The 13,517-nt window shown below is 42.3% G+C and overlaps 3 protein-coding genes across 3 annotated transcripts in view; 1 reads left to right on the top strand and 2 right to left on the bottom strand.

Moving 5' to 3' along the window:
• RPGRIP1 (RPGR interacting protein 1) overlaps positions 1–4,441 on the bottom strand; it is a 162,519-nt gene extending 158,078 nt beyond the window's left edge. The window contains 1 exon segment of the mRNA XM_049705479.1: positions 4,365–4,441. The gene's annotated coding sequence lies outside the window, so the exon portion shown is untranslated.
• TMEM253 (transmembrane protein 253) overlaps positions 1–13,517 on the bottom strand; it is a 70,083-nt gene that overhangs the window by 22,145 nt on the left and 34,421 nt on the right. The window contains exon 9 of the mRNA XM_049705503.1: positions 4,365–4,438. The gene's annotated coding sequence lies outside the window, so the exon portion shown is untranslated. The remainder of the gene's footprint in view (positions 1–4,364; positions 4,439–13,517) is intronic.
• LOC101271118 (olfactory receptor 5AU1) lies at positions 7,816–8,936 on the top strand. Its single transcript, XM_012534550.2, is given in 3 exon segments — positions 7,816–8,154; positions 8,156–8,766; positions 8,768–8,936. Coding segments are annotated over 3 exon segments (933 nt in total). The 5' UTR covers positions 7,816–8,001.

Genomic DNA, 13,517 nt, shown 5'->3' with positions numbered 1-13,517 from the left:
TTAGAGATTTCAATATATTCCCCTTTCAACTCTTGATAGAACAAGTAGGCAGAAAATGAGAAAGGATATAGTAGACTTGAACAACACTATCAAGGAACATGACCTAACTGACAATGATAGACCATTTGACCTAACAACAGCAGAATATAATTCTTTTCTTTTTTTTTTTTTTTTTTTTTTTTTTTTAGTGAGATACATTTTATTTTTTTATTTTTTTTTATACATCATGTATTAATTATTAAAACATACCCTGGTAAATATTATATATTCAATATGAAACAGGAGGAAAGGGGGCAGGGCACAACCTTTAAAAGAATTACATAGCCCGAGGACACAACATAAACTGATTAGAACAAAATAGGTCCAAGATGGCGGACGAGTCTACTTCCACTAGACCTTGAGCCTCAGTATACACTCATTGTAACACATCAGCAAGCTAGGCGACACACCCACAGGTGCCACGACAGTTCCAAGGATGACCATAAAGGTCAAAAAGTGGGCGGTGGCTCAATTCCTAGAAATCCCCACCCCTTCCCCAAAATAGCTGGAATACTCCTCCCACTCATCAGCGTATGAAATTACTCACCCCTATAAAACTAACAACCCCATACCCTGGTGCTGCCCTCGCCTTCTTTTTTTTTTTTTTTTTTTTATTTTATTTTTTTTTTATAGGTATACCTGGATTTAATTCTCACTTCTACCGCTTGGTAGCTGGATAGCCTTAGGCAAGTTTCATACCTCCCTGAAATTCACTTAATTCAGTCTGTAAAATGGCATAATAACTTATTATAGCATCCTTTTAGGAATTTTAAATCAGTTCTTGAAATAAAAGTACACAATATATAGACAAGTATGGATTCCTCAATAGATGTTTGACCTTTCATTTCTCCAGTATCCCACCCGCATCAAATAAAGAAAAATACTTTTTAAAATTTACGAATATTTCATTGTTGTAAAGTTAAAATAAAATAAAAATAATCAAATGGCCTACTATCATACCGTTAGAAGAAAAAAAAAAAGGTGTTCATGAGAGTTCCATATTAGAATACAAGTTTTCCTTAGGCACCTGTTTATGTATGCTATTCTGCTCTTTACAATAAATAATTAAATTTAAAAGACTTAATTCCTCACTTTTAAGACCTTATTAGTTTACAAATTACATATTGACCTATGCTAAATTTTATACCGACCCATGCTAATGAATTCAGTACAGAAAACAAAAAACACTGCACTCAAGCAAACTACATATATATATATATATATATATATAACTTATATGAGAATTGCTACTCCAGCTTTCTTTTGGTTTCCATTTGCATGAAATACCTTTTTCCATCCCCTTACTTTCAGTCTGTATGTGTCTCTAGGTCTGAAGTGGGTCTCTTGTAGACAGCAAATATATGGGTCTTGTTTTTCTATCCATTCAGCCAATCTGTGTCTTTTGGTGGGAGCATTTAGTCCATTTACATTTAAGGTAATTATCGATATGTGTGTTCCCATTCCCATTTTCTTAATTGTTTTGGGTTTGTTATTGTAGGTCTTTTCCTTCTTTTGTGTTTCTTGCCTAGAGAAGTTCCTTTAGCAGTTGTTGTAGAGCTGGTTTGGTGGTGCTGAACTCTCTCAGCTTTTGCTTGTCTGTAAAGGTTTTAATTTCTCCATCAAATCTGAATGAGATCCTTGCTGGGTAGAGTAATCTTGGTTGCAGGTTTTTCTCCTTCAACACTTTCAATATGTCCTGCCACTCCCTTCTGGCTTGCAGAGTTTCTGCTGAAAGATCAGCTGTTAACCTTATGGGGATTCCCTTGTGTGTTATTTGTTGTTTTTCCCTTGCTGCTTTTAATATGTTTTCTTTGTATTTAATTTTTGACAGTTTGATTAATATGTGTCTTGGCGTATTTCTCCTTGGATTTATCCTGTATGGGACTCTCTGTGCTTCCTGGACTTGATTAACTATTTCCTTTCCCATATTAGGGAAGTTTTCAACTATAATCTCTTCAAATATTTTCTCAGTCCCTTTCTTTTTCTCTTCTTCTTCTGGAACCCCTATAATTCGAATGTTGGTGCGTTTAATGTTGTCCCAGAGGTCTCTGAGACTGTCCTCAGTTCTTTTCATTCTTTTTTCTTTATTCTGCTCTGCAGTAGTTATTTCCACTATTTTATCTTCCAGGTCACTTATCCGTTCTTCTGCCTCAGTTATTCTGCTATTGATCCCATCTAGAGTACTTTTAATTTCATTTATTGTGTTGTTCATCGTTGCTTGTTTCATCTTTAGTTCTTCTAGGTCCTTGTTAACTGATTCTTGCATTTTGTCCATTCTATTGTCCATTCTATCTCCAAGATTTCGGATCAACCTTACTATCATTATTCTGAATTCTTTTTCCGGTAGACTGCCTATTTCCTCTTCATTTGTTAGGTCTGGTGGGTTTTTATCTTGCTCCTTCATCTGCTGTGTGTTTTTCTGTCTTCTCATTTTGCTTATCTTACTGTGTTTGTGGTCTCCTTTTTTGCAGGCTGAAGGTTCGTAGTTCCTGTTGTTTTTTGTGTCTGTCCCCAGTGGCTAAGGTTGGTTCAGTGGGTTGTGTCGGCTTCCTGGTGGAGGGTACTAGTGCCTGTGTTCTGGTGGATGAGGCTGGATCTTGTCTTTCTGGTGGGCAGGTCCACGTCTGGTGGTGTGTTTTGGGGTGTCTGTAGACTTATTATGATTTTGGGCAGCCTCTCTGCTAATGGGTGGGATTGTGTTCCTGTCTTGCTAGTTGTTTGGCATAGGATGTCCAGCACTGTAGCTTGCTGGTCGTTGAGTGAAGCTGGGTGCTGGCGTTGAGATGGAGATCTCTCGGAGATTTTTGCTGTTTGATATTATGTGCAGCTGGGAGGCCTCTTGTGGACCAGTGTCCTGAAGTTGGCTCTCCCACCTCAGAGGCACAGCACTGACTCCTGGCTGTAGCACCAAGAGCCTTTCATCCACAGGGCTCCTTAATTTGGGATGATTCGTTGACTATTCAGGTATTCCACAGATGCAGGGTATATCAAGTTGATTGTGGAGCTTTAATCCGCTGCTTCTGAGGCTGCTGGGAGAGAGTTCCCTTTCTCTTCTTTGTTCTCACAGCTCCCAGGGGCTCAGCTTTGGATTTGGCCCCGCCTGTGCGTGTAGGTCGCCGGAGGGCGTCTGTTCTTTGCTCAGACAGGACGGGGTTAAAGGAGCCGCTGATTCGGAGGCTCTGGCTCACTCAGGCCGGGGGGGTAGGGAGGGTCACGGAGTGTGGGGCGGGCCTGCAGCGGCAGAGGCCGGCGTGACGTTGCAGCCTGAGGCGCGCCGTGCGATCTCCCGGGCGAGTTGTCCCTGGATCCCGGGACCCTGGCAGTGGCGGGCTGCACAGGCTCCCCGGAAGGGCGTGTGGCTAGTGACCTGTGCTCGCACACAGGCCCCCCGGTGGCGGCAGCAGCGGCCCCAGCGTCCCATGTCTGTCTCTGGGCTCCGCACTTCCAGCCGCGGCTCGCGCCCGTCCCCGGAGCTCTCCCAAGCAGCGTTCCCAATCCCCTCTCCTCGCGCACCAGGAAACAAAGAGGGACGCAAAAGTCTCTTGCCTCTTCGGCAGGTCCAGACCCCCCCCCGGACTCTCTCCCGGCCAGCCGCGGCGCACCAACGCCCCGCAGGCTGTGTTCACGCCGCCAACCTCAGTCCTCTCCCGGCGCTCCGACAAAAGCCGGAGCCTCAGCTCCCAGTCCCGCCCGCCCCGGCGGGCGAGCAGAAAAGCCTCTCGGCTGGCGAGTTCCGGTCGGCCCGATCCTCTGCGCTGGAATCTGTCCGCTTTGCCCTCCGCACCCCTGTCGCTGTGCTCTCCTCCGCGGCCCCCAAGCTCCCCCACTCCGCCTCCCGAAGTCTCCACCCGCGAAGGGGCCCCCCAGTGTGTGGACACCCTTCCTCCTTCACAGCTCTCCCCCGCTGGCGCAGGACCCGTCCCCATCCTTCTGTCTCCGCTTAGTTTTTTCTCTTGCCCTAACCAGGTACGTGGGGGGTTCCTTGCCTTTTGGGAGGCCTGAGGTCCTCCGCCAGCGCTCAGCAGGTGCTCCGCAGGAGTTGTTCCACGCGTAGATGCACTTCTGGTGCATCTGTGGGGAGGAAGGCGATCACCGCGCCCCACTCCTCCGCCATCCTCCCGGAAGTCCTATAATTCTTTTCAAGTGGTCATGGAACATTCATCAAAATACACCATATTCTGGGTGGGCCATAAACAAATCTCAATAAATTCAAAGGCATTCAAGGCATACAAAGTATGTTCTCTAATCACATGTTATTAAATTAGAAATCAATAACCGAAAGATCTCTAGAAAATCCCCGAGTATTTGTTAAGTAAATCACATACCTCTAATTTTATTATGATCTTGATGGGTATAGAGGTCCTCAGCTGTAATCTAGGTCCCAGTGTACATTGGGTAACTGGAATAAAAGAAAGAAAAACTGTAAAAACTTGGTTTTCCAGTGTAGAAGAAATACAGATAATAATTACACAAGAGTTCAGTTGATGTAGAGAAGTCCTTTGGGGCTAATGACCAGTGTATTGTCAGGGATCTGGTGTGGAACCATTCCCTTCATTTCCAGTTTCCCAATCACCAGATTCCTCAAGGGTAGAGGAGCTAGTAACTTTGCAAACACGTTAATGGATCTACATGGGGCCAGTTATTCGCACTTCCTCACTTGCCTGCTAAGCCCTCATTAATGAACACATCGTCCTCCCCAGCTGTGACCTGATGGGCCGCCCATAGGAAAAGGTGGCTCTGGGGTGTCTCTTCCCAGTACAGGATAAGCTGTGAGTGCCTCTCAGGGAGGGGGCTGCCTCCCTCCCCTCACCACGTGGGAGGTTAATGTCAGTAGCAGGCTCTGATCCCCAGACTCAGTCTATGGACCAAATGAGTCTGGCTTTGTCTTTACTGTTTTTCTAATGAAGGCTTGTGTTCTGACCCCAGAGCAATAGCTCTGCCACCAAGTCACATGCTTTGTTGGAATTAAATGGTTTGCTTAAGGACATCTCAAGCAACCTTGAAGGAGGAAATTCGCTGGTGTTTGATTATCACCAGGTAATACTCAGATTTCTGGGAACTGTTAACTACTGACACATATTCTGGAAGGAAGAGAATGTCCAGGACAACCATCCTACCCCACAGGCTGATCTGATTTTCCAGGACATGGAGAATTCTAGCAACTTAGAAAGGATATTTATATGTGGCTCAGGGGAAGTTACCCCATGGTTTAGTGTTTCTTAAAGTATGGTTCAGCAACCACCTGTTTCAGATTCACCAGATTTGGGGGCCTGGCTATAGACTTACTGGCTCACATTTTCTGAGCTTGGGACCTGGAATCTGCACAGAAACAAGCTTCTCCAGTGAACCTTGGGCAGGGCACCTTAATGTTTAAGAACCATTGCTTCGGATCACTGCTGCTCAGAGATGCTGGCTGCTCCCTCTGACTGCCGGCTCTCCGTTGTACTCCCACTCTGTTAGCCCAAGGAGGAGGGCAAAGAAGCAGGTAGAAATAAAATCCCTTGCTTACTTCTCCCTCATCTACAGGCCCCAGGCACCTGCTCTCACTCCTAAACACTCCACTCCACAATCCGTTTCCATATGATAAGACCACTCAAATTTTCTTCCTCGTTTTCATTCACAGGTACAAACTGCAGCCAACAGAAATAGTGGCTATTCCAGCATCCTTTGAAAGACTGTCAGAGATGTCAATTTCTCCACAATCTCTTGCTTGACTAACTGTCTCTATTCTGAATAGTTTTGAATTTAGTGCAGGCTGGAGAAGAGAGATGAGAGAGGAAAGGGGAGAAGAATAGAAAGAGAGAGTAGATTTAAAGCAAGTAATAAATCAGAGGCTCTGATCAGCTACCCATTGTATTAACCACCACCCTACCCTACCCTATTCCAACCCACCTCCCTGCCTGAGTGTTGGCCACATTCCTTCTCTTCTCTGCTTTTGTCCATTCTTTTAATCAGAGAGGTACTTGCAGACCCATTACCCACACTGAAACAGTCAACTGAGGAAGAAGATGTGAAGCTGCCTCTTAAGAAGTTCTGCTTCACTCTTAGCAACAATTCCTCAACTTCCTTGAAGTTCCTGTAAATAATTCCATCCTGGGATCTTTACAGTCAATTCTTTGAAGTCCTTGTAATTTGCCTTGAAGCTGAGTTGGCTTTTGACACCAATAGGGCCAATGACATTTGCAACCCAAATCTAGGGCTGTCCACATTCCTGCAATAATGGGGTTTATTATAAACTAGAAACTAACTGTTGGGTTAAGAATGGCTGAATATTACATCTCAGTGACCAAATAAATCAGTTATGCTCCACGTGCTCTAAAAGAAGTTACCGAGGCTCCAATTTGGTATTCAAATTTGCCCTCGTATTTTGTGTCTTAACTTCATCAGGGCATGTTACCTCTTCGGGCATTACAATGCTTTCTTCTTGTCACCGTTCACCAGTCACAGTGTTCTACCAAGAGCCATAGTGCCTTCATTACCTACTTGACAGGTAAATTTAGTCATCCCTATGTCCAGAGTCTTCCGCTGCTCTGGTAGTTTGCTGATTCTGGAAAGTCTGCCAGTGGGATAAACTAGAATCTTTTGCCTGTTCATTACAGCTGTTTCCTCTCTGGAATCCTCCCAACATCTTTCACAGCTGTATTATTCATTTACTCTCCTCGAGGCAGAAGGAGGGGGCTCAATTTTGTCCCTTTCTATCCTACCCCAATCACATCTGCTGGTTTCAAAACCTTCACAACTGAAGATCCTCACCAAAGAGCACAGGGTACTTAACTGACTCCAGAGCCCAGAGGTAATTCAGGAACAGAGCAGCCAATGCAGCAGAAGAGAGTCTGGTGCTTAGGTGATGCATCATGGCTTTGTTCATTCTCTGAATAGAAAAGGCATTTTTACAAAGCCCTAGTCCTAGGGAGGGGCTGTTCCTTCCCTGCTGGCCCAACAGCCCTTGAGAACAAGGCGATTCTACTCACTGGAAACGATGGTGACTTCGTGAACGATGGGTGGCATTTTCCCTCTGGCTGATGCTCCCGAGTGCAAGGTCTCAGCCCACTCTCTACAGCCCTACACCAGCCCCATCTCTCCACATCCCGACCCCCATCACCTTTAGAGCCCATAGCAGTGCCTGGCTTGGGCCAAGTTCTGAGAGGCAATTTTATAGCTGAGCCAATGAACCACCTTCAACTCCTCTAGAACACTCAGGATCCTCTGAAGGCCTGTGTAGTCACTCTTGCTTAGTACACGTGTCTCTGTCTATTTTGTTTGGTGGTAGGTTGCTTGCCAAATCTTGTCATTGTTTCATTTATTCATTTTATTGTTGTTTAGTTTTGTGTTAGATCTATCTCTCCAACAAGAATAATCAAAGCTAACATTCTTTCTCAATGTGCCAGGCTTTGTTCAAGTGCTTTACACGAATTAAGCCATTGAATTTTTACAACAAGCTTTTGAGATTAGTGCTATTATCCTTATTTTACTGAAAACTGAAAATCAGAGAGGTTAAGAAACATTCCCAAGTTTACACAGCTAGTTAGTAGTGAGGTTCCTGCTTGGAACCTTGGCAGTCTGACGCAGAGCCTGCGTGCCTAAACACAAAATATACTGTCTCTAGAATATGAACTTCCTGAGGTCAGACACTCTTGAATTCCTGACTGGAAGGACACGGAGCTAAGCATATGGCAGACGGTCAATAAATACTTGGTAAGTAACTGTTTCATTATTTAGAATTTTTTAAGATCCTTAAGAGAGCAAACTGTGTATATTTCTTTTATATTTTCCGTTGCTGCTCAAGTCATGCTTCCTAACTAACCAACCAGCCAAGTAGTGGAGAACTTCTCTATGACAAAGTTCTATCAACCATCTTCAGAAGGCTGTCCTTAGGGCAGAACTAAACCAGTGAGAGCCCCTGGGTGTTTCACCTCATTTCTGGTGGTCCTCTCTTTCCACGTCGCAGAGCACTGGAGAAATATGGAAAGGGCAAACCTGAGCCGAGGGATTGAGTTTGAGCTCTTGGGCCTCACCAGTGACCCCTGGCTCCAGAGGCTGCTCTTCATGGTGTTCCTGGGCATGTACACTATCACGCTGCTGCAGAATCTGATCGTGTTCATTATGATCCACGTTGAGTGCCACCTTGCACACACCCGTGTACTCCCTTCTGAAGAGCCTCTCCTTCTTGGATTTCTGCTACTCCTCCACAGTTGTCCCCTAGACCCTGGTGAACTTCTTAGCCAAGAGGAAGGTGATCTCTTACCCCGGCTGCATGGCTCAGATGTCTTTCTATGCGGGTTTTGCCACCAGTGAGTGCTATCTCGTTGCTGCCATGGCCTACGACCGCTATGCGGCTATTTGTAACCCCCTGCTCTACTCAATTGCCACGTCTCCTGAGGCCTGTGCCTCTCTGATCGTGGGCTCCTACAGTGCAGGATTCCTCAGTTCTCTAATCCACATGAGCTGTATCTTTAGTCTGAAATTCTGTGGTGCTCACGTGGTCACTCACTTCTTCTGTGATGGACCGCCCATCCTGTCTCCGTCACGTGTGGACACTTCGCTATGTGAAATCCTGCTCTTCATTTTTGCCGGTTTCAACCTTGTGAGCTGTACCCTCACCCTCTTGGTCTCCTACCTCTTCATTCTCATCACCATCCTGAGAAGGAACTCAGCCCAGGGCAGGTTCAAGGCCGTTTCCACCTGTGCTTCCCACTTCGCTGCTGTGTGCCTCTTCTATGGCACAACACTTCATGTACCTGCGCCCCAGGTCCAGCCACTCCCTGACCCAAGACCGCATGGTTGCTGTGATCTACACAGTGGTGATCCCAATGCTGAACCCCCTTATCTACTCTCTGAGAAACAAGGATGTGAAAGAAGCTTTAAGAAAGGTTTGGGGAAGGAAAATAATGGAATGATCTTCTCAGTTCATCACCATATATCTTTAGAAAACTGAGGGTACTTGATGTGGTGCCAACCTGAGTACAATCCCATGCTCACCCCTATTTATAGGGGCCACTCTCTGGTCTGCAGGTGCTTCTGCATCTACCTGCCACAGAAAGAATTGATGGTGTCATAGAGACTAAAAAGAAGCAAGGAGCGTCAGCTTGTTGCATAATTGGACCCACTGGCAATATTTAGTCATGCCTTTGTTCAGATGCTTCATTCATATTTCCATGTTTGTGAATATTTTAGTTTATTATTACAAACTGACATTTACATTCTTCATAATGAAATTCTTCCCTTGACTAACTTGAAGACCTTCACTTCCTGGGGAAATCCTCCCCATTCTTTACAATCTCTTCTTTGTAAAGGCTGACTCCTTGACTTAAATTTTGTTTGATTGACTAATTATTTGAATGATACTGTAACAACAATTTCAAAAGCTCAGATGACGTTCTATTGTCTTTACTGACTTTTTTTCCTGGCCAAATAGCTACTTAGTCACTTCCAAACTGGATAAACTTGAGCAAGTTACTTAGCTTTTCTGAGCCACAGATATCTCATCTTTTAATTGGTGTGAGTTTTAAACTAAGCATTCAATTAGATATTGCAGGTAAATCATTCAGCACAAGATAGGCATTTGTGGACTTCCCTGGTGGTCCAGCAGTTAAGACTCTGCACTTCCACTGCAGGGGGAACGGGTTTGGTCCCTGGTCGGGGAACTAAGATCCTGCATGCCACACGCCCCATCTTTTCCTTTCTATCAGCCCCTAAGTTCTCACAAAGTGAGAGAGAGGAGTACAAGTTCTGCCATTCACAAAGGTTTGTTGTCCCTGCTTGGTTCCTGGTAGTTTATAAGTTGTGATTGAATCAAATTAAATCTTTTTAAATAAGAAGAATCACATAGAGGGAGCTCAATCAAACATAACATTCCTGGGCTCTCTGTGCTCATTGACACACTTGAGGAAAATAAATCAGGCACGCTTGGCTAGTCCCCCGACAAGGGGAGACCTGCCTCGGGCCGGTGCTTCCATGACTGGGTCAGCAAGGTCTGCCTAACTCTGGAGTTTAGTTTCCAAAGTCCATTTCCCACAGATGCAATCCATGAACTCTAATGGTAATATGATTGATATTTTTCTCCCTGATTACATCTTATGCTTTTTCTACATTGTTCAGAATCACAAGGGAAAGAATGGTGCTATATATATTGACACACCCACACAAAGATCCTGACACTGAACTTGTTTCTGAATTTTAATGGAAATTTCACCTTTTATTGTAGAGTTTACTGTTAGCCTTCAATAATGAATGTTGATCATATTTAAGTATAGTGACTTTTTTTTAGTGCTAATTAGAGATTTTCTTAGTGGCAGTGTAGTCTACCTGATAAGGATGTGGGCTCTACAGAAACACAACCTTTCTTCAAATCCTGGCTCCATCATTTCCTATATGTGGGACATTATTTAACCTCTCTGAGTTCAAGTTTTCTCTTTTGTAAAATAGCAATAATAATGATTGTAGCAATACACTTGTTAGGAAAATTAAGTACATTAATGCAAACAAAGCACTTAGAACCGATGCCTGGCACATAGCAAGCACTTAAACATTAGCTGTTATTATTAGAAACGGCTGCTGACAATGCCTTATATCACTCGATATAATCATGTGATCTTCCTCCTTTATTTTGTTCCCATGGTGAATTGAAGACATAGGTTTTCTAATGTTAAACTATTACTGTTTCCTGGAGTCCTACTTAGTCATGAAATGATTTTCTTTTAATAGACTGTTGGATTTGATTTGCAAAGATTTTATTTAGACTATTTGCATCTGCATTCAAAGATAAAGTTCATCTATTATCTTTTCATATTATCTTTATTATGTTTTAATATTAAGTGTAAGCTAGTCTTATAAAATGTATTTTAAGTTCTTCTTTTCCTATAGTGTGGAATAATTTAAATAAGATAGGAATATCTGTTCTTTAAAAATGATATATGCTCTGCTATAAAACCATCTGAGACTGGTGTGTTTTTAAAAGGTAGATCTTTAATTACTCTTCTAATTTTTTATATGATTATTGGTTTCACTTTAAGTTTTTTCCCTGCTTATTAAGTCAGTTTCATCATTTGTATTTTGCTCAAAAATTGTTTCCTTCTTCTATGTTTTCAAATTTATTGCCATGAGTTGCACGTAACATTCTCTTATAAATTTTGTATTTGTTCTTTAGGTCAGTAACATCTGCACTTACGCTTCTAAGTCTCTCCAGAGAGTTTGTTCCATTTTTTAGGACAATCCAAAAAAAGATCCTCTACCACAAAATAAGAGAAATGGATTAAGTGGTCTGTAAGGATCTTCTGGACTCTAATAGTCTATGAGATAAACATTTGAAGAAAGACAATGTTGAGGAAGGATTAAACACGTATACTGCCTAGATTCCAATCCCAGATCTGTCACTCACTAGCAATGTAAACTTGGGGAATTTCTCTTACCTCTCTCTGCTAAGTTTTTCTCATTTGGGAAATAGAAGTAACAATAAAGGCTATCTCATGTATAAAACTGTTGTGAAAATTAAATGACATAATACTTATACTTGTGGAATTTAAATGATGTAATATCTAAAACATTGTCTGACACATAGTAAACCTTTCCTAAGTCTGTATTAGCTACTTTTATTTCTTTTGTGTGTTTCTATGGTTATATTGCCTTATACATTCTTCATATATTTGTTTGTTTTATTTTCCTTAATAATCCTTAACAGAAGATTTTATCAACCTTTTAAAACATTCTGTTTTCTGGTTTTTCTTCTTATTTCTACAATGTATCAGCTTCCCATTTTATTAATGTCAGGTTTTTCTTTATTAATTCCTTCTTTCTGTTTTATTTTCATTTATTTTGTTTGTTTTTGTCATGTTATCGTTATTAAATACTGAAACTCCACAAAAGAATATTTTAAACATATTCATGTCTATCTACCATACAGTGATTAAAAATAAAATAGAGGGCTTTCCTGGTGGCACAGTGGTTGAGAGTCCGCCTGACGATGCAGGGGACGCGGGTTTGTGCCCCGGTCCAGGAAGATCCCACATGCCGCGGAGCGGCTGGGCCCGTGAGCCATGGCCGCTGAGCCTGCGCGTCTGGAGCCTGTGCTCCGCAACGGGAGAGGCCACAACAGTGAGAGGCCCGCGTACCAAAAAAAAATAATAAAATAAAATAAAATAAAATGCAATCACTCACAATCCAGCTAAAGAGACAATATTACTGATTCACTAAGAACTATTCTTGTTTATCTTCTAGTGAAACCACTAGGTGGCATTTCGGAGGGCTCTGGTCCTTTATGTCTCTGCACAGAAAGAATTCAAAGCAAAGTGATAGATAAGAAGAGATTTATTAGAATAGGACGCTTGTGAAGCTTACAAGCAGACAGGTGAGCATTGCGCTGCCCTGAGTACTTAGTGGGTTACATTTTTATAATCAAAGGAAAAGTGGGGAGGGGGAAGATACCACCTTCTTCCTCATTCTTGAGTAGATGTCACACTTCCATCATCATCTCCTCTTCCAGGTTGGGCAGGGGAGATTTCCTGTCCCTACATGGTCAAGCCAGGACTGTCATGGCATTATGGAAAAATTATTTCAGGTCTCAGTACAGTAAGGGTCTTTCACTTTGAAATGTCACCTTTCCGTAAATTATTGTTTTCTAGTGTGCAGAGAGCATGTCCTAGGAGTCATTAACTTACCGAGCTCACTGGGCAGGATGTGGGTCTCATGCCACCATTGTTTTATAATTTGGGGGCATGTCTCATGCTTCTGTTGCATGGTTTTGTTGCTAAGCAAGCCTGCTTGATTTTGTGGTTAAGCAAACCTGCTTTCTTGAGTGATCATTAACTTACACAGGAGATCCATACTTTTTCTTTATTTACAATTCCCTAGTGGGATTAACTATTTAATCACCTACTTTGTCCCTTAACTCTGTGCCTATCACTAGGGGGTGCTTATTCATAAATTACATCTTTTTTTTTTTAGTTTTTTGTATGCTGAAAACTAATCTTTTGTTGGTTAAATGTGTGGCAAGTACCTTCACCTAGTTATGTCTTCTAAATATGTTATTTATTTTTACTTTCTTTATGATGTGTTGATTAATAGAAGGTCTTAATTTTAATATGAGCAGATTTAGCAATACTTTCTTTTCTGGTTTGAATTTTTTTAATGTGTATCTTAAGAATCTTTCCCAAATGTAAAATCATAAAGATATTCTCTATGTTTTCTTCTAAATGTTTTTAAAAGTTTTGCCTTCACATTTGTTTTGCTGTTAGGTTGGGATTAAATTTCTTTTTTTCAAAATCGATACCCAATTGTCCCAGACCATTTCTTGCATAGGCACTCAATACCTCATGGATCTGCAATGCCAGTTCTGTCTAAATCAAATTCCACATATGCATGAGTCCTTTTCTTGGTTCTCTATTCTGTTTTATTGGTCCATTTGTATTTCTCTGCACTATTACCACACTGTCTTAATTACTTTATCTTTACAATAAATCTGTATCTTGTGAGCACATATTCCT

Source organism: Orcinus orca, chromosome 2 (genome assembly GCF_937001465.1).
Source record: "Orcinus orca chromosome 2, mOrcOrc1.1, whole genome shotgun sequence".
Lineage (NCBI taxonomy): Eukaryota > Metazoa > Chordata > Mammalia > Artiodactyla > Delphinidae > Orcinus > Orcinus orca.
Note: the sequence above shows the minus strand (reverse complement) of the source record. Positions and strands in the feature narration are given on the sequence as shown.